This window comes from Narcine bancroftii, chromosome 3 (assembly GCF_036971445.1).
Source record: "Narcine bancroftii isolate sNarBan1 chromosome 3, sNarBan1.hap1, whole genome shotgun sequence".
Classification (NCBI taxonomy): domain Eukaryota; kingdom Metazoa; phylum Chordata; class Chondrichthyes; order Torpediniformes; family Narcinidae; genus Narcine; species Narcine bancroftii.
This window is the reverse complement of record NC_091471.1, coordinates 161,443,509-161,465,290: the sequence shown is the minus strand read 5'-3', so window position 1 is coordinate 161,465,290 and position 21,782 is coordinate 161,443,509. Positions and strand designations below refer to the sequence as shown.

Here is a 21,782-nt window from a genome sequence, read left to right as displayed (position 1 = left end):
ATTATCAGTCTTTTTCTTTAGTAATTAGACACTCATTTATTGATAAAGTTTTTTGCTTCCTCCTCCATTGAATAAATTCCCATTTGAACCCAAGACAGGGGGTGGGGGGGGGGGGTTGGAGGGGAGGTTGGTTGACTTCAGTGAAGAAGTCTGTGAGAAATCTAGCCTGTGCAGCTAGATAATATTTTTTGAAATCTTGGAGTCTAAGCCCTCCCAGCCCATAGTCCCATGATAGTTTTTCCAGTGCAATTCTTGATATTTTATTATTCCATAGGAACTGTCTAATATGCTTGTTTAGTCACTTTAAAAAGTTTTAAAGTAATGGAATAGGCAGCAATTGAAAAAGGTATTGTAGTCTTGGCATCACTTTTATTTTGACGCAGTTAACCCTTTCCTCCAAAGTAATTGGTAAGTCTCTCCATTTCTGTTGGTCTCTTTCTATCTTTGCACAAAAAGGAACATTATTTAATTTGTACAGATTTTGCAAGTTATTGTCAGTTGTTGTTCCAAGATATTTTTATTCCATCTGTTTTCCATTTAAATTTACTTCCTTTTTGGTATCTTTCATATTCAAAATGTGTTAATGGCATTATCTCACTTTTATCCATATTTATTTTGTAGCCTGATAGTCTTCCATATTTTTCTGGTGTTACTTGTAATTTTTCCAAAATTTAGCCAGGCCTGATAGGTACAATAGCACATCATCGGCTGGGGACGGCGGGCATCCCTGTCTGCTCAATCTAATCAAGGAGAACACTGCCAACATCTGATTATTTGTTGTTATTTTAGCTTGCGATTTATGGTCTAAATATTTTTTACCCAATTTAAAAATGTTCTGCATATACCAGCTTTTTCCAGTGTTTTAAAATAAAAAGGGCCATTCCAAACAGTTGAATGTTTTTTCCACATATAAAGACACTGTAATACATGGATTTCGTTCAGATTTTGCCATGTGTATTATATTAAATAATCTTCCTAGACTATATGAGGAATGCCATCCTTTGACAAATCCTGCTTGGTCTGTATGTATTAGTTTTGGCAAGTATTGTCCTAACAATGCTTTCGCTAGTTATCTTATAATCAGCATTTAACATGGATATTAGTCTGTATGTCAAAGTTTTTTGTGGGTCCTTATTCATTTTTGGTAACACTATAATAATTGCAGTTGAGAATGACTCTGGGAGGGTCTGTATTTCCAGAGCTTGGTCCAGAACATCCATTAAAAGGAGCATTAATAATTCTTTGAATTGCCTATAAAACTCAGGTGGAAATCCATCCTCTCCCAGTGATTTATTAGCCTGTAGGGTGCCCAGGGTCTTATTGATTTCTTCCCTTGTGAAAGGAGTATATAATTCTATCCTTTCTCTTCCAGCTGTGAAAATTCAACATACAGCAAAAATTCTTCCATTTCATTCTCATCTCCTAGTAATTCTGTTTTGTTTAGTTTTGTGTAATATTATCTAAAAGTATCATTAATTTATTTTTGCTTACAAACTAGAATTTCTGTTTTTAAAGCATTTGTCATTCTTGATGACTCCTCTGTTTTAAACTGCCAAGCTAAAACTTTGTGGGCCTGTTCACTCAACTCATAGTATTGTTGTTTAGTTTTTAATATACCATTTTCTGTCCTATATTTTTGTATCGTATTATACCTTGGCTTTTTATCCTCTGGTAATCTGTATTCTTCTTGTAGTCCTGTTCTTTGTTTTTTTTTTATATAATTCTTTAATATCCTTCTCCAAACTCTTTACTTCTTCCCTCTTAAGGTTCTTCTTTTGGGATATAATTTGTCCCCTTAAATATGCTTTATGTGTATCCCATATCAGAAAACTATTATTAGAAGATGGAAGATTTGTTTCACAAAATATTTCTCTCTGTCTCTTTATAAATTCACAGAAATCTGTTCTTTTAAACGATGTAGTATTGTGACGCAATCGGTATATATTCTCATGCTTTTCCATTCTTGCTATAGTTAATATTAAAGGAGAATAATCTGATAGAAGCCTTGCTAGATATTCTGTTTTTATCTCTCTATTTTTTAACTGGGCAGTCACTAAAAATAAATCAATCCTTATATGTGAGTCATGCACCCTTGAGTTAAAAAAGAGTAGTCTCTCTCTTTGGGATTTAATTGCCTCCATATATCGATAAGATTTAGATCTTTCATATATGAAATTGTGTTTTTTGCTGCTTTTGCCCTTGTTATTGTTCTTGCACATTTAACTAGTATTAGGTCCAAGCAAAAATTAAAATCTCCTCCAACTAATATATTTTGTCTTCCCTCTGCTGTTTTTAAGATGTCCTTCATAAAAGGTTCATCGTCATAATATTCATAAATGTCCATGCATCTCCCTAAATTTTACAATGTGCCATTACGTACCTTCCGGCTTGATCAATCGAGGTATCTTGTATTAACATTGATGTCTTTTTATTAATTAGAATCACCACCCCTCTTGCCTTTGAACCAAAGGAAGATGATATTATTTGTCTATCCATCCTCTTTTTAATTTATCATGTTCCAATTTGGTAAGATGTTTCCTGAAAAAAGATTATATCCACTTTTAATTTCTTTAACTATGTCAAGACCCTCTTCCTCTTCACCACCCATTTATCCCATTAATATTAAGACTAATAAACTTTAGAATTTTATCCATACCATTTTTCACATAAATATTGTATAACATTAATATCTTCCCAATCGTCTAAATACTGTCAAAACATTTCCCTATTAAAAGACATTTCCAATACATACATTTCCCCTTTAAGAAAAACACACACAAATCCCTAGTTCAGATGTACCTGTAGTACCAGTAGTACCTGGAAGCCCGCGAATAAAGCCCATGGGTTCTTCCAAAGAAACAATCTTCCCTTTGGCATCATCTTTTAAAATCACTCCTCTCCCGGCACCGTTGTGCTTTCCCACCCCCACCCCCCAAAACCGTCAGAGCTTTCTTGCTGCTCTCCTTACCACCTTTCTGTCTTTTCAGAGATCCATATAAACCAATTTTTTTTTGTTTTAACAGTGAAAACAAGATGGCTCAGTACATAAATGAAAAGATATTCAGTTAGTCCCATTTTGAAATCATATTTTCAGTCCTTTCAGCTGTCAACTTTAATCTTTTCATAACTTTCAAAAAATTATTCCTATTTATTCTTGAAAATTTGTCGATTACCTGCTGAGACATCCACCTTCAGCAATACTGGATAAATCATTGAGCATTTGAAGTTTTTAGATCACAGTTGTCTCTTTACCTCATCAAATTCCTTTCTTTGTTTGACCAATGCAGGGCTGAAGTCCTGGAAAAACATTACTTTTGCATTGTCCACCACTAATAGGCCATTATTATTTTTTTAAATATTCATATGCTGCTCTTTCCTAGTAACTTAAAAGACTTACAGTACTGGTCGTAGTCACTGTTCACCGTTCCTTTTGGTTCCGAGGGTCTGGAGAGCCCTTTCAATGTGCAGCTTTGCATATAACTTATTTTATCCCAGCATCTGTGGGATCCACATTTCAAAGAAACTCACCGCGTCTTTTCCCTCGGTTCCTTCTCTCAGTCCAATGTTTCTTACATTGTTATGTCTGCTAAAATTTTTCATATGGTCAATTTTGTCCATCAGTCCTCTCTTTTCCATGTCCCATATTTTTGCTTTTTCTTCCAGTGCCTTTAGCTTCTCTTATGTTTTGTCCAGCTCAGCCTCTGAATGAGTCATTTGTTCACTTAAGTCTTCCACAACTTCTTTAATTTCCGTTACCTTCTCTGAAATATCTCTCATTGCTGATTCCATACTCGTAAAATAACTGCATAAAGTTTCCATGTTCAGGATGGAGGCTATATCTTGGGCTGACTCCCCTGCTCTGCTGGCTTCAGCTGGTCCCAAGGCCCTTGGTGAGTCACTCCTCATTGGGCTTCCACTCGATGTTCTGAGCTGAGTTGTTACTTCTTCAGTTTTTGTCTTTGCTTCCCTCGGTCATTTAGTACTTTATTCATTTTTGACTATTAATTCTGGTTTTTGAGCTTTTAAACCATCTTTTTAATATTTTTAGTGGAGAGCTCTTTCAAAACACTTCTGCTGAGCTCATTAGCATGGCCACCCCCTTCCCCCGCCCCACAGATGGACAGATTTTTGAATATTAGGGTATTTAAGGCTATGGGGAAACAAGTGATTAAGTGGAGCTTAGTCCTCAGCCAGATCCACATGAGCTTATTAAATAGTTGAATAGAATTAGGTGCAGAATTAGGCCATTCAGCCCTTTGAGTCTGCTCTGCTATTCAAATCATGGCTGATGGGTTTTTCCTTTCAATCACATCCCCAGAGATACCTACTCCAATTTCTATTGTGTAAACCAGAGAAACAACATCATATTCCTCTTGCACAACCATAAATCTAACAACATGAACACAGATATTTCCACTTTGAGGTAACCTCACCTCCATCTAGCTCCACTGTTTACAAATTTTCTTTACCTGCTCCTGTACTTATTTTTCTAGAACTTTTCTAACACCCTCCCTTCCCTTTCCCACTCTCCCTCTACCTGTCTCTCCATCTCTCCCATCTTCTGTTCAGTGCCCTTTCACCTCCTGACCTTGGCATTTCCCACAGTTTGTTTACCCTTTGATGTACATGATGTTTCCCCCTTTTTATACTGCATTCTCAATGGAGGGTCTCGACCAGAAACATTGATTGACCATTTCTTCCCACGGATGCTCTCTGACCTGCTGATGCCCCTCCAATAGCTCATTGTTGACTGAAGATTAGAGCATCCACAGTATCTGTGTTTCTCTTGCCCCCTATTTGTTACTGTGGGCTGTGGTGATGTAATGGGGGGGGGGTTATATTATACTGACTACTTGCTATTGGCTATGGCTGTAGAGATACTCCAACCTACTGGTATAATAGATGGAGAGGCTTTCCCACTGGCCACTTTAGAGGTGGCTCTAGTCCGTTAATAAAATTGATATGCCATAGACATGGATCAGTCAAGTATTATACTAATACAGGGCTTTTATTAATAGACTAGAGCCACCTCTAAAGTGGCCAGTGGGAAAGGATCACCACCTATTATACCAGTAGGGTGGAGTATCTACAGCTATAGCCAATAGCAGGCGGTCAGTATAATATGCCCCCCCCCCCCCCAGTATATCATCACACTTAATTGTTCTTCATATAATTGTTGGAAGGGGTCTGTAATAAACAAAAAGAAAATGCTGGAAACACTCAGCAGCCCAGGCAGCTCCTTCAGAGAGATGAACCCCCATCTCAGAACAGGATAGCTGTTTCAATGATGTTCCAGGAGGTAACTTTCTTTTAATGCTGTGTTTTTCTGCAGATTTTGTGGATGGAAATGCCCATCATATGGCGCTCCTGATCTCTGTCACCGTTTGTAGCATCGTCCTTGCACTGCTCATCATTTTCTGCTACTTCAGGTCAGTCCCAGGCATGTCCCTGCACCAAGTAAGTTCAGCAGAAGGTATTGCCTTTTGCATGAAACAGACTATTTTGCTGCTCTCTTCCATCAATATCAAATCCCGTTGACTCAGATTGGGGAGATTACTTCATTGAACGCCTTCACGTTGTCTGCTGCAAGGACCTCCCACTGGCCAACGACTTCAGTTTACACGCCACTGCCACACTATTTCCGTCCATGGCCAGACGTACAGCCAGATTGAGGCCGCACATAAATTGGAGGAAAAGTATCTTGCATCCCTTCTCACCAGTCTGCAATTAGTCAGCATCAATATCGACCTCCAATTTCCAGAAACCCCCTCCCACCATCCTCTCGCTCTCCCTCACCCCTTCCCTTCTCACTCCCCTACCTGTCACCCACACTTTCTGTCCTCCAGATCACCCTATCACCACTCTGCCCTTCCCCCTCCCACCTGTACCTACTTACCACCTGCTGGCCTATGCTCCATACCCATCCCCACCTCTACTGCCCCCCGCCCCAACATTTGGCCATTTGCCCGATCTTCGGCATTCCTGATGAAGGGCTCAAGCCCGAAATGTTGACTGCTTTCAAAGGATCCTGTGTGACCTGCTGGATATACTGCATCTGTTCAATCCACCGTTGCTGTGTTCTCTGACTTCAGTTCGCTCTCACTCCAGAACTATGAACGAATGAATTAGGAACAAGAGGCCCCTCGGCCCCTTGAACCTATTCTAATCTTTGACAAGATCATGGCAAATGTGATTGTCACATTCCCGCCAATCCCCCATAAACTCTCTCCCCTTGCTTATCAAAAAATGTTTATACAACTGCCTTGAAAAGATTCAAATGCTCTGCTTCCACTGTCCTTTGATGAAGAGATTTCCAGAAACTCTCCCTTCACAGAGAGGCACCTCCTCTCTGTCTTAAATCGTCATTGTTTTCCCTGGTTCTAGGCTCATCCTTTTCACATTCACCCTGTTGCAACTCCTGCAGACTTGATATGTTTTAATCACCCGATCTCATCCAAATTTCAGAGCTTTTCTTATTTTTGGATCACGGAGTTTGACAGCACCTTACAGCACATCCACCAAATCCATGCTGACCATCCTTACAAACCCATTTACCTATTCACGGAGTCCCAATACACGGACAAAGGCCATCAGCTTGTCCATGCTGAACAACGTGCCCTCCTGCTTTAGTCTCTTGCCCGTGTTGGGCCCATCCCCCTCCTTTTCCCTCCCATCCATGTCATTATCCAAGTATTATTTAAAGGAAGCTAAGATCCCTGCCTATTTGGCAACTCAATCCATGTGTCCACCACTCTTTGACGGAAGAACTGTCCCCTCTCGTCCCTTCGAAATCCCACCACCCTCAATATAATTACACCCTCCTGTCTTAGATTCTCCTACCCAAGGAATCTATTCACCCTGTCAAGCCCCCTCATGATTGTGAGTGAAACACAATAAGCTGTAGCACTGTAATTGTAGTAAACACACCAAAAGGCTGGAGGAACTCAGCAGGTCTTTTCAGACAAAGATATATTGCCGACGTTTCAGGCCTGAGCCCTTCTTCTAGGAAAAATCAGAAAAGGTAGAAAATCTCAGGATTCAAACAATGGGGGAGGAAACAAAAGGTATTAATTGGATGTGATGAGGGTCTAGTTAAAACATCATAACTGTGTGAAAGGAGACAGGGGAGGAAGGGGGTGGGGGGTTTAATGAAAGCCAGAGAAGTCGTTATTAATGCCATCTGATTGGAGGGTGCCCAGTCGGAAGATAAGATGTTGTTCCTTCAATTTACAGGTGTTCTCAGTCTGGTAGTGCATGAGACCATGGACAGACATGTCAGCAAGGGAATGGGGTGGAAAATTGTAATGGGCGGCCACTGGAAGATCCACGTTATTGTAGCAGACAGAGCCGAGGTGCTCAACAAAGTGATCTCCCAGTCTGCGTCCAATCTCTCCGATGTAGAGGATCTTTGTCTCCTATAGATGCTGAAAAGACCAGCTGAGTTCCTCTAGCATTTTGATGTGTTTACCCGTCATGATTGTGCAGACCTCAATAAGATCCTCTCTCAACCTCCTATGCTCTGATGCAAACAGGCCAAGTTTTTCCAGGCCTCATAATAATTCAACATCCTTAACTCTGGAAGCAACTTTGTTAATCTCCTCTGTATCCTTTCCAACTTTATAATATCCTTCACCTTAGTACAATTGCCCCTTTCCAAATTGGACGTGCCTCCGACTGCCAATACCCCTCTGGATTTCTGCTAATTTCTCCCTTCCATTTAATCAGTCACTGCTCTGTTCACTGAATGCCATGGGCCGGGGGTGCAGCTTTCCCTGTGGCATTGATCCCACCATTGAGTTAAATAAAATGAATGGCAATGTTCCCATTTTGTAGTGTGGTGTGAAGGACTGCAATGAAAACCAGGCAGCTGGTGATAAGCTAAAAATCTCCCTCCCCACACCCCTCTGCAACACATTGTAATGGGAATTGGGTCGCTTAAGCTGGAACACCTCTCCATGGTTAAGACAGATTTAATCTGAGACTTGTCTGCAAACATACATACATCTCCAGTGGAACTAATTGATTTTCTTAAAGCTGGTTTTCAAAGACAAAATGATCTCTTTCACTGAAACAGGGTCAGCATGTCCTCAGAGTCCAGAGGACACCATTTTCCAATGAAAGGAAAGAACCCACATGAATCAGCCAGAGAACAGTAAATATGCTTTCTGCCAAAGACTGATGATCAGCAAGATTTATGAAGGTTCTGAATTTATGTCTGAGATCTCAATAAGCCAGACTGGTTCCCTCATGCAGTCATCAAGTTCTACAGCTGGACCTCTGGGGCTATTGGCAAAACTTGTCCATTCCATCCAGGATAGTCCCATTTTCTCACATTCAGCCCATTACCCTCCTATTTGTCTAGATGCCTTGTTTTGTCCTTCCAAAGTGCAGTGCCTCACACTTGTCTGCATTAAATTTTCCATGTCATTTTTCAGCCCATTTTCCCAGCTGGTCCAGATCCCCCTGCAAGTTTTCAAAGACTTCATTACTGTCCACTACACCTCCAATCTTTGTGTCATCTGCAAAGTTATTGCCCCTATACTAAGGGCACTCAAGGCAAGCATGCCTAATACTTTCTTTACCACTATAACTGTAACATCTTTCAGATGGGATTGTAAGTGAGACCCCATCTGCCTTCTAATGTAGGCAGAAGATAGTGGTGTCACAGTGGTGTAGTGGATACAGCCATTATTTCGTAGTGCCAGAGACCTAGGTTCAATCCAGTCTGTGTAGAGTTTGGAGGTCCCAAAAACATGCATGCAGGTTGGCAGGTTAATTGATCACTGTAAATTGGCCCAAATGTATGGTAGAATCTGAGGAGTGTGAGCCATCATCTGTAGAGAGTTGAGTATAGTAGTTGTGAGGTCATGTTGCTGTTGTATCAGACATTGGTAAGGCTCATTCTGTGCTACAGGATAAATGTGGACAAGCTGTCAAGGGCACAGAGATTTAGAAAATAGAACATGATAGAATAAAACACAAAACATCACAGCACAGTACAGGCCCTTGGCCTTCAATGTTGTGCTGTTGTGCCCACCTATATATTCCTACCAAAAAAAATTACTCCCACTTCGTAGCCCTCCATTTTTCTTTCATCCACGTGCCTGTCAAAGAGTCTCTTAAAAGCCCTCAGTGTTTCAGCCTCCACCATCATCCCTGGCTAGGCATCCCAGGCACCCACAATACTCTGTATAAAAAAAAACTTACCACTGATGTCTCCCCTAAACTTTCCTCCCTTCACTTTGTAGAGATGCTCCCTGGTGTTTGCTTTTCCTGCCTGGAAAAAGGCACTGGCTGCCAACCTTATCTATGCCTCTCAGAATCTTATTAGACATCTGTTTAGTCTCCTCTCATCCTTCTTCACTCCAAAGTCCCAGCTAACTTTTCCTCAGACTTATTTTCCAATCCAGGCAACATCCCGGTAAATCTCCTCTGCACCCTCTCCATAGCTTCCACATCCTTCATATAATGAGATGACCAGAACTGAAACAATACTCGTGTATGAGGATTATTGTCAGGACTCAAGGGCCTGAGCTGTAGGGAGAGGTTGAGCAGGCTACAGTTTTATTCCTTTTAAAGCAAGAGGATGAGGGGTGATCTCATAGCAATGAACCAAATAATGAAAGGAATAGATTGAATGAACACAGAGAGTCTTTTGCCCAGAGAAGAGAAATCAGTAACCAGAAGACATGGGTTAAAGCTGAGGTCAGAGAGATTTAACAGGAACCTGAGGGACTGCAGGAGGAGCTAGTTGAAGCAGCGACAATTCCAGTGTTTAAGAAAAAAAATGGACACTTACACATGGGTAGGATGGGCTTAGAGAGATGTGGGCCAAATTCAGGCAGATGACACCAGTGTGGGTAAGACATTTTGGTTGGTATGGGCATGTTGTGTTAAAGGGCCTGGCTCCATGCTATATGACTCTATGAGAAGATTGTGGTGAGAATTTTAAAAATGGGTTTATTGCAGTAAGAGTAGTTCATGGTCAGCATGGAGTCAGTGGTTTCAGGGCTCTATGTCTACGTGATTTGGTCACAACTCTTCCTTTATCACAACAATGGCTGAACTTTCAATGTACTTCACTGGTCGAGAAGCACTTGGGAGATCTTGACAGGTGCTGTGGGTCTGTAAGACTTCTGTTTTAATAAGGTTATTTCTTTTATGAAGGTATAAAAGGCAAGAGGAAAGGCCACGATACAACATGGGGATTGAACAGGATGAGACCTTCATTCCTGCAGGTGAATCCCTCAAGGATCTTATCGAGCAGTCACAAAGCTCAGGCAGTGGTTCGGGTCTCCCTCTGCTGGTAAGCAACTTGCACTTCAAGCATTTCACTGAAACAGAAAGCAATTCTGCACGGGCTCCACTGGGTAAGAGAAGTGGGCTTTCCTGACTCGGAACCAGGAATGACAGTCTCAGAGTAGGTGGCCTTCCTTCTAAGGAGTAGATCTATAGGATCTAAGGAGCCGAATGCCGAATCCATCTGGGCAGAGATTAGGAATTGTATGGGGGTAAAGATTCACTCATGGGAGTGGTCTATCTTCTTTGGCTTGGCTTCGCGGATGAAGATTTATGGAGGGGTATGTCCATGTCTGCTGCAGGCTCGTTGGTGACTGACAAGTCCGATGCGGGACAGGCAGGCATGGTTGCAGTGGTTGCAAGGGAAAATTGGTTGGTTGGGGTTGGGTGTTGGGTTTTTCCTCCTTTGTCTTTTGTCAGTGAGGTGGGCTCTGTGGTCTTCTTCAAAGGAGGTTGCAGCCCGTCGAACTGTGAGGTGCCAAGATGCACGGTTGGAGGCGATATCAGCCCACTGGCGGTGTCAATGTGGCAGACACCAAGAGATTTCTTTAAGCAGTCCTTGTACCTCTGTCTTGGTGGCCAGTGGAGAGCTCGCCATATAACACGATCTTGGGAAGGCGATGGTTCTCCATTCTGGAGACGTGACCCACCCAGCGCAGTTGGGTCTTCAGCAGCATAGATTCGATGCTTGCGGACTCTGCCAGCTCGAGTACTTCGATGTTGGTGATGAAATCACTCCAATGAATGTTGAGGATGGAGCGGAGACAGCGCTGATGGAAGCGTTCTAGGAGCCATAGGTGATGCCGGTAGAGGACCCATGATTCAGAGCCAAACAGGAGTGTGGGTATGACGACGGCTCTGTACACACTGATCTTTGTGTGTTTCTTCAGGTGATTGTTTTTCCAGACTCTTTTGTGTAGTCTTCCAAAGACGCTATTTGCCTTGGCGAGTCTGTTGTCTATCTCTTTGTCGATCCTTGCATCAGATGAAATGGTGCAGCCGAGGTAGGTAAACTGGTTGACTGTTTTGAGTTCTGTGTGCCCGATGGAGATGTGGGGGGGGGCTGGTAGTCATGGTGGGGAGCTGGCTGATGGAGGACCTCAGTTTTCTTCAGGCTGACTTCCAGGCCAAACATTTTGGCAGTTTCCGCAAAACAGGACGTCATGCCACCAAATAATGACATTACAATGGCACAGGCAGTATACCAATAAATATCTGATACACATAGGAATGAACAGCCATTGTCCTGGAGAGACTTTAACCTGCATATTGATTGGCTGAATCAAGTCGATTGAGGCAGTCTTTAGGAGACGTTCATACTTGGAAGATGGCGGTGTTGCCAGGAGCTGATGTAATGGCAGAGTTGCCGCCGGTGTAGACACACGGAGAGCAGGGAGCGGAGACACAGCCATCCTGTGAGGTCCAACTGCCCAATTCGACTGCCATCAGCTCCATACAGGCTTTAAATGGCCCATTAATGGAGCCAATGGTGATTTTATTTAAAAAATTTGCGACCACAGGGTCAGGGCCCAAGATGGCAGCGTCTATGATCAGCAGCAGCCACAAGGGGGACTGCAGACAGTGGGGAAGCAGAGGACCATAAAATGGAGGGAACATCCCCTGTTTGAGAAGGAGAAGCAGAGGAGATGGCCCATGGGATGGTGTCCACGGCTGCGGTGCAATGAGGGATTCTGTGGCTGAAGAACACACAGGTAGCAGGCTGTTGGCGACTCAAGGCGAGGAACCCATGTAGGCTGTGGGCTGCTGGCAACTGCAATCAAGGCATTCACATCAGGTGGTGGACTGCTGGAGACTGGCTCAAGACTGACTGAAGGGACACCAAGTGTTGGAACCATGATGCAAGTTTTGGTGGGCACTGAAGGTTTCCTGATCATGTCTGAGGTTTGGATCTGGAGCTCAGGCTGCTGATGGCTTGGTCTAAACTCTGTGTGACTGCGAGGACTACAGCAATGCTGGAGGAAAATCCACATACATTCGCTAACTCTGAGGGGGACTCTCTTTTGCTTCTCATTTTCTGATTGTAAGGGGCACTTCAGGCAATTTCTGCCATTGGTGAATCTGTCTACCTTATGGCTGTCGAAAGCAAATTTCATGTAATATTGCAGTGTTTTTATTACATGACATAAAAGAACCTAGAATGCATGTCAAAGCTTTCTTGAACAGCATGTCACTGAATCTACAAGGGAACATACTCTCTGAGATCTGGTCCTGAGCATGGAGACAGGTATCTTGTAATTAGGGATGCTCTTGAAGAATGATCACAGCATGTCTGAATTTCTCATACAAATAGAGCGTGCCTCAACAAGGGAAATTGCACGGGAAGAGAGAGAGGAATTGGCTAGCATAGATCAGAAACGCAGGTTATATGTTGGGATAGTTAAGGAACAGTGGAACATTTTTCATACTACACAACAAAAATATGTTCCAGTTAAACGCATGGACAGTATGAAGCCAATCTTGGATAACTAAAGAAATAAAGGAAGACTTCAGATTAGAAGTTCAGTGCTGCAAGGTGGGTGTTGGGCCTGCAATTGTTCTCGATATATACTGTACATTAACAATTTGGAGGAGGGGACTGAATGACGCGTAAATAAGTTTGATGATAACACTAAATTAAATGGCAAAGCAAATTGTGCAGAAGATGTGGAGAGTCTGCCGACAGAAAGTTAGGTTAATTGAGTGGGCAAGAGTCTGGCAGATGGAGTACAGTGTTGTTAATTGCAAGGCCATCCACTTTGGAAGAAAAAATAGATCACTACTAAATGGTAAAAAATTACAGCATGCTGTTGTGCAGAGGGAATTAACTATGTTTCTGCATGAATCACAAAAATTTAGTTTGTAGGTTCAACAGGTAATCTGGAAGGCAAATGGAATGTTGTCCTTGATTGCTAGAGGGAATGTATTTAAGAGTAGGAGATTCTACTGAAATTGTATAGAGTATTAGTGAGGCTGCACCTGGAGTTCTCTGTGCAGTTCTGGACCTCTTTCTTGAAGAAGGATATACTAGCTTTGGAGGTGGCGCAGAAAAGGTTCACCAGGTAGATGCCAAACGTGAAGGGGTTGGCTTATATGGAGAGGTTGAGTTGCCTGGGACTGAACTCGTTGGAGTTCAGAAAATTGAGTGTCACATATAAAATAGTGAAAGGGACAGATAAAATAGAGGCAGGGAGGTTGTTTCCACTGGGAGGTAAGATGAGAACTAAGGGCACAGATTCTCTGCTTTTCCCAGAGAGTGGTGAATCTGTGGTAGTCTCTGCCCAAGGAAGCAGTAGAGCAGAGGCGGGCAAACTTTTCTCATGTGTGGGCCTGATGGGGGGTCCAGTGGTTGAATGGTGAGCCGCAATGATGCAACCATAAATTAAATAAAAACTGAAACACAGACATTATGTAATTTAAGTTTTCGATTACCTCTGCTTGAAGTACGTAATGTACAATGGCCAAAAAACGACAATGATTTCCAGTGAAAACTCAAATCGATTAGCTCCTCCCTTTCACATACCACCACCAAGGTCTGCACATGACTCAGCAGGCTGTGTTACTCCAGAGGAAGTTTGCAGTTTTTCTCTAAGTTTTTTTTTAGCTGCATTTTTGTGAAAGAAAAAGAAAACAGTCATTTTATCCTCAACTACCACTTGAGAAGTTTCTTTCCAACTGTTTGACTTTCCCACACCTACTACTTGTCACTCATTCCCCCCCCCCAGGCCTATCTCGATGTGAATGGTGTCACTCCTTGGAGACTACTTCGCGCACTGATCTTGTTCTTTTTAAAATAGACCTCACACTATGTCTATGTGTGTTTAACTCTAATAAAGCTGATCAGCTGTCGACATTTGATGACAAGCAGTTGGTCCAGCCTTTAAGATTGAGTTGGTGTTTGGCACATTTATTTTTTCCCCGCGCCAGCTTCCCCATATTAAGGCAAGCTCACAGTCACACAGCAATTGGCCGGGCCCTTCCTCCCTTGCCCATGGCTCACATCCATCCACCTCCCCGCTCAGCCCCACTCCAAAGGTAGTGGCAGCAGCAGGGACAACATCAACCTACCGGGATATTCAAGGAGCAACATGTGCCACTTGTTCCTCTTCATCCCCCCCTTTCTTCTTGCTGGTGATCACCGCATGCTTCCCATGTGGTTTTCATGTGGCTGGAGTGACAAGGGACGCCTCCTTGCCCTAGATTTCTGCTCCTGTTGACAGATGCACTGCACAGCCCTTGGATCGAGGGGTCTGGCCACGAAGGGTCAAAAATCCAGAGTTGCCTCCCCTCTGCAAGTCCCAAGGTGCTTGTTAAAACCAACGCAGGCTTCAGCGACCATTTGTGTTGACTCGTTAATTCCCCCACAAGAGTGTCCCATACTCCCTGCTCTTGTCCGTGCCGACTGGACAACTCCATGCTACCGAGATGTTTATTAATATCTCCTTGTCCTGGACATCGCGGGCCGGGTAAACGTGGATCGCAGCAGGATCGGGCCCATAGGTTGCCCACTCCTGCAGTAGAGACTGCCTCATTAAATATATAACTGAAGACACAGTTAGATAGATTTTTGCATGGTAAGGAAATTAAGGGTTATGGGGAACAGACAGCTGGGTGGAGGTGAGTTAAGGCCAGATCAGTTATTGAATGGTGGAGTAAGCGTGAAAGGCCAGATGGCCAATCCTCTTCCTATTTCTTATGCTGTTACATCTAATGGTGAAATGAGAGAAAAAAAAAATCTCTTGACTTAATAAATCTTCAGAAGGCTGTGGAGATTAAATCACTGATCACGTTGGAAACAGAGATTGATAGGATTTTAACTATTAAATGAATAAAGGGCTATGGAATTAGTGTGCAAATATGGTGCCACCTTACTATGTAACAGTTATTCATACTCTTGTACATTATAAGCGCATGCACACACACATCCACAGCAATCTTCAGAGCCACACATGTGCGTATGCTCACTCATCCATGCAGACAGGTGTGCATATACATTCTGAACATATCCACATGCACATGTCCCCATGTGTGAGCACAGGCGCACACATAGAAATACCCACACAAGTGAGTAACGCAAGTTGTGATTTAAAGTTGCTGATGCTTGCTCTATCTTTCAACAGGTACAACGGACGATAGCTAAACAGATTCAAATGGTGAAGCAGATTGGGAAAGGCCGCTACGGTGAAGTCTGGATGGGGAGGTGGCGTGGCGAGAAAGTTGCTGTGAAAGTCTTCTTCACCATGGAAGAGGCAAGCTGGTTCAGGGAGACAGAGATCTATCAGACTGTGCTCATGAGGCATGAGAACATCCTCGGTGAGTTCAGTTTCTCTGTCACATCTCCCTTGTCTGGGCACTAATAGAGTTTCATTCGACCCATTCATTTGGGGGGGGGGGGGTGTCAATGGTTAGGGATGAGGATCAGAAACCTTGGTGTTTTCAGGGTTGGAGGGAACTTACTGGGAACCTGGATAGACTGTGTGGAAGTTCTTCATGAAGCTCCAACCATCCAATTCAAAAGAGGTAAACATGAAAACTTGCAGATGCTGGGGTCCTGTGAAGTACATTAAAGTGAGGAACTGGAGGAAAGGAGACAGAGGGGCTGAGGGAAAGAGAACTGGGGTAGGGGATCACTGTAAATTGGAGAAGTTGTTATTAATGCCATCTGGTTGGAAACTGTGTTGTGAGGTGTTGTTCCTCACAGTTTGAGAGTGGCCTCACTTTGGCAACACATGAGGCCATGGACAGATATGTCAATGGTGTGTAGAATTAAGACCATTAATGGGGAGAGGAATATGACCATCCCACAGGAACTTTCACTGCTTTCATTCTGGTCTGATATTCCTCATCATCAGTACATCCCAAGAACTCCTACCCAGCTCCTTAAGGGCATCTAAGCATTACATCGAGACATCCCCAAATGGAATTAAAGGGTAATCAATATTTCAGTCCAAAGTCTCCAGCACTTAACTCAGAACCTTGGTTTAATAATCCGGAGACTATGAATTCAAATTCCACCAAGGCAGATGTGAGTGATTTAAATTCCAGGACATAAGTGACCACATTGTTGGTGAAATTATCCTGAACAATAGTACCCATTGGGTCAGTTTACACGTGACTATAGAAGTCCACGCTGCTGAAGATCCAGCTGCGCTGGATGGGTCACGTCTCCAGAATGGAGGACCATCGCCTTCCCAAGATCGTGTTCTATGGCGAGCTCTCCACTGGCCACCGTGACAGAGGTGCACCAAAGAAAAGGTACAAGGACTGCCTAAAGAAATCTCTTGGTGCCTGCCACATTGACCACCGCCAGTGGGCTGATATCGCCTCAAACCGTGCATCTTGGCGCCTCACAGTTTGGCGGGCAGCAACCTCCTTTGAAGAAGACCGCAGAGCCCACCTCACTGACAAAAGGCAAAGGAGGAAAAACCCAACACCCAACCCCAACCAACCAATTTTCCCCTGCAGCCGCTGCAACCGTGTCTGCCTGTCCCGCATCGGACTTGTCAGCCACAAACGAGCCTGCAGCTGACATGGACTTTTACCCCCTCCATAAATCTTCGTCCGCGAAGCCAAGCCAAAGATAGAACTTCAGCAATACAGTTAACACTTCAATGTTAGCCCAACAAGCCATTGATAGGAGGAGGAGAAGTAAATGGCCTTCCCACCAACATGCACATCACATGGATCCGTAAAAAAGATTGTTCTCTGTGTGAGACCCAGTGACACAGAGACTAAGGATGCTCTCTGTATAAGCTTCAACAATTATTTAGTTCCTGTTTTTTCCAATCTTCTGTTGGAAGATTCATTGGAACACTCAGCTTTATGAGAACATAAAATATCAATCATGGAATACTATAACTTAGGAACAACCCTTCAGTGCATATATCTGTGCTCAACATAATGTCCAAGTTAGATGAAATCTTTTGCGTATGAACCTTCCATTCCCTGTGTGATCATGTATTTATCGGGAGGCTTCATGAATACTCCAGGCACCTACCTCTCTGTGTAAAATATTTGCCCTCCTCCCCCCTCCCCACATCTCCTTTCAATTTTGCCCATTCCCACCCCCTCCCTCACTTTAAATGCTTGTCCTCGAGTAAGTGTCACTTTTACCCTGGGGTAAAGATTCTGACTGTCCTCCCTCTCATTTTCTCCGCGTTAAACAACATTTGGAAAACGCCTTGAAATCAGCAAGGGTATGAAATACTCCCTGGCTGGGCTTTCCATTATCCCTGCCAAGCATGGTGTGGTGTCACCATCACTTTGACCTGAACAAAACAGCTGCCAGATTGATCTGTGGACAAAGTGAGTGAAGCAACCAGCGAGATAAAACTAATTAACGACACATTCACCAGTTTTCACAGAGGTAAAACTGAACACCAGAGTCTTTGTGGAGGCAGAGAGGACATCTTGCATCCTGCTGCTTGGCTCCACTTTCCAGCAAGAGACCAATCAAATTTCTGGCTGTTGTACAGTAGACTTGCTCTCCAGCTTAGCTATGCCTCCAGCCAAACTGTTCCAGTACTGTTACAACACTGGCATCTACCCAATAATATGGAACATTGCCCAGGTACACCCTGTTCACAGAGCCCACTCTCAGTTAACAGAAAAGTGAAGCATTATTACATAGAGAACCTCGCAGTGAGTGGCAAAAGCTTCTTGTTTTGAAGCTTACTCACTAATAACCTGCTCACTGATTCCTAAGTTGGGTTTCTCCATAGTCAGAGAAATACAAGAACTGCAGATGTTCAAGTTCCAGTTTATTCTCACATGTGACAAAATGCATTCATGGAATTTATTTTGAGAGCAGTCCAACTGGAAATCTCACACATAAGATACAGAACAAAGTTACAGAGAGAATTAAATTGTTCTGGAGAAAAGAGAACATAATTGTACTCATTTAAGGTTCATTCTGATAATGGTGGGAAAGAAACTCTTCTTGAATCTGGTGGTGCGTGATCCCACACTGTTTTATCTTCTTCCTGACTGGAGAGGGGCGAATGGGTGTGTGAGGTGGGAACATTTAATAAGTTTGCCTGCTTTTGCAAGGCAGCAGGAATTATAGGTAGAGTAGAGGAGAAAGGGATGTGTGCCTGAGCCACCATCACAATCCGCTGCAGACTGCGATCTTGGATGGTGCAGCACAGTTCCCGGCCATGCAGCGATCACCCAGAGAGAAATGGTCAGTCAACTTTTCAGATTTGTCGAAACTGTGTCTCATCAGAAGGTCCCAGCCTGAAACATTGATTATCCAGTTCTCTCCATGGATGCTGTCTGATCTGCTAAGTCCCTCCAGGTTCTCTTTATTCTTGCAACATAATGATACAGAGTTGATTGTCATATTCAGGTATATTGTACAGCAGTGGTTCTCAACTTTTTCTTTCCACTCACGTACCACTTTAAGTATTCCCTATGTCTCTGTGATTAGTAAGGGAGTGTTTAAGGTATGGAAAGAAAAAGTTTGAAAACCACTGTTTTAATCGTTCCTAATTGACTCGTTATGTGCAAGGTTTCATAACTGCAAAGGAAATGGGCCAATGACAATTTTTCTCAAGCAAAATATTTCAGTAACAATTGGGTCTAGAGCAGTGGTTCTCAACCTTCCCTTCCCACTCATACCACCTTAAGCAATCCCTTGCTAATCAAAGAGCACCATTGTTGTACAAGCTAGTCCCATTTTCCTGTTTTATCCACATCCTTTGAAACTTTTCTCTCCCGTTTACCTGTCTGAATTTCTTTTAAAGATTACTATTCTCTTCACCTCTACCAGTTCATCTGGCAGCTCGTTCCGCACACTCACCGCTCTCAGAGCGAATTATGTGCTCCCGGGTTCCTTTTAAATCTTTCCCCTCTCACCTTATATCTGTGATCTCTAGCTTTAGACTCCCCTATCCTGGTGAAAAAGGCTGTGAACTTTCACCTTATCCATGCCCCTCATGATTTTATATACTTTCATGTTGTCAACCATTAGCCGCCTACACAACAAGGTGAGATGTCCCAGTCCATTTGCTCTTTATTTGAGTCTCAACAAATGGTCAACTGTTCTTTGTCCCCCACTGCTGCTAATCTGCTGAGTTCTTCCAGCAGAGTTTTGTTTACATGGAACATTTCAGAACAGTACAGGTCCTTCAGACCATGATGTTGTGCTGACCTTGGGAACCTCCTCCACAACAGTCTAATTTTTCCTGACCTCGCACCCAGAACCCTCTATTATTCTTACATCCATGTGTCTATCTAAGAGTCTTTTGAATGTTCCTATTGTAGCAGCTTCCCCCACCACCCCTGACAATGCATTTCAGGGAACCACCATTCTATGTGTAAAAAAACACACACCTCTGACATCTCCCCTAAACTTTCCTCGACTGACCTTAAATAGATGTCCTCTGGTTTTTGTTTAGTTTAGGATTCCAGCATCTATTGTGTGACTCCAGGCTATCTAGCTTCTCCTTTTAACTCAAACGTAGCAACATTTTTGTTCCCTGCAGCACACGTGTGAACCAAATAGAGATTATACAACAACCCAATCACCTTACAGTGACCATTACTGTATCAATGCTCTTCACCACCCCATACCACAGCCCTATTTTATGTGTTTGAGGTAAATGTTATAGATTGAATAAAACAGTATAAAGAGAAAGGCTAAAATATCTTCACACAGCACTCTATCAAGGGCTTGACGAGTGACTGCCAAGCGATCGATCCCCAGAGTCAAATTGAGTTTCAGAATGTTTGAAATCCAATCCATTCTATCAGTCATTCTGCTTACACTGGAGAGTATCAGCTTTATTTTAGGTGCCTCTCTTTCAGGTGACCTTGGTACGCCACTCGCCAACTTATCTCCCATGGGGATCTCTCACTGTCTTCAATTAAACCCGAAAAAAGGGGCCATTAGGATGAAAGTCACAGTTGGGGTTCTATTGCAAAGGCAGGGAGGTCAAATTGAAATGACACAAAGCGCAGGTTCAGGAACAATTGGACTATAAGAGAGAAACACAAGAACTGCAGATGCTGAAACCTTGAGCTGTTGGAGGAACTCAGAAAGTCAGGAAGCATTTGTGGACCTTATATCAATTGAAGTACGGGGGGGGGGGGGGGTGATATTATGAAGATAAAAGGGGAAAGGAGCTGATGGAGGGGCCAAGTGTTAGGGTATTGGACGGAAATGTAAGAGGTGGAGGGACATGAGGGAGAAGTCATTGGGAAGGGGAAGTGGGGAGATAGAATCAAATGGAGGTTGGGTTTAGAAGAAGAAGCATTCTAAAGGGGGCGGTGGCAGTCAGGGGAAGTCCAAGATAGTATAAAAGCAAAAGAGAGGGCATGTGGTATTGGAAAATTTAGTGGGATGCTGGATTATTGATTAGCTTTTAAAAACCCACTGAAGGCAACAAAAAAAGCAACAAGGGGAGAAAAGATGAAATATAAAGTAAATAACAGAAAAGGAGGACACCAAAATATTTTTTGCATACTGTATGTAATGAGTAAAAGAGAAGCAAGAGTGTATGGAAATGAAATAATTCATCAGATACATACAAGAGTTCTTCCACTTGTGGGAGATGCAAAATCAAGAAACAATTAAAAAAAAGAATTACTGCAATCACTCAGCAGGTCAGACAGCATCCATAGAAATAGAAATAAAGTTAAGATTCACTCTGTTTTTCTTTCCACACATGCTGCTTCGCACAGGAAGTATTTAGAATGTTTTGGGGTTTTAGTTCAGATTTTCAGCATCTGCAGTTATTTTGCTTTACCGAACCAAGGGGATTTAAACAAGAATCACAACCATAAAACATCCAGAGGGATTTGAGAAACTTCCTTGTCTCTGCAATGAGGAGGACAGCAGGGTGAACACAACCAAGAAAGAAAGAAAGGCTTGCATTTTTGTGGCAACCTTCCACATCCCTGTTGAAACACTCCAACACATTTAGGTTCATAAAAGTCTTTTAAAGTGTAATTATGGTTGCTGTCATAATAAAGAAAACTCCCACAGATGTGATCATCTGTTTACAGAAATATTGACTGAGAGTCACTGTGTATACCACCTCTGTTTTTATTTAAATACCTTGTGATCTTTTGTACCTATCCGTGAGAGCATTCTGAACCTTGCTTTAATGCAACATCCAAAAGACAGTGCCGCCCCTCAAACCCAACCCCATCCCGTACAACCCAGAAATATCAATGTCTTCAAAGTAAGACAACTAAAACAACTAAAATTTGTCATTATAATTTTAAAAACCTATTTAATTAACTCTTGAGGCTCTAAGAAAGTGTTAGCTTCCCCATTTGACACTTTATTCCTGGAACCTGAGATGCAAATGTTTTTAATGTAATTTAGTTAATTTTAATTAAATAATTTTAATTTTTTTTTAAATTTAGAGATACAGCATAGTAACAGGACAGCCCACATGCCTGCACTGTCCAAATACACCCATGTGACCAGTTCGCCTACTAACACCATACACCTTTGGAATATTGGGAGGAAACCAAAG

General features: G+C 42.8%; 1 protein-coding gene across 1 annotated transcript in view; it reads left to right on the top strand.

Moving 5' to 3' along the window:
- Positions 1-21,782, top strand: part of bmpr1ba (bone morphogenetic protein receptor, type IBa) — a 342,233-nt gene that overhangs the window by 309,111 nt on the left and 11,340 nt on the right. The window contains exons 7-9 of the mRNA XM_069925682.1: positions 5,333-5,429; positions 10,168-10,306; positions 15,417-15,609. Of these exons, the coding sequence (XP_069781783.1) occupies positions 5,333-5,429; positions 10,168-10,306; positions 15,417-15,609 (429 nt within the window). The remainder of the gene's footprint in view (positions 1-5,332; positions 5,430-10,167; positions 10,307-15,416; positions 15,610-21,782) is intronic.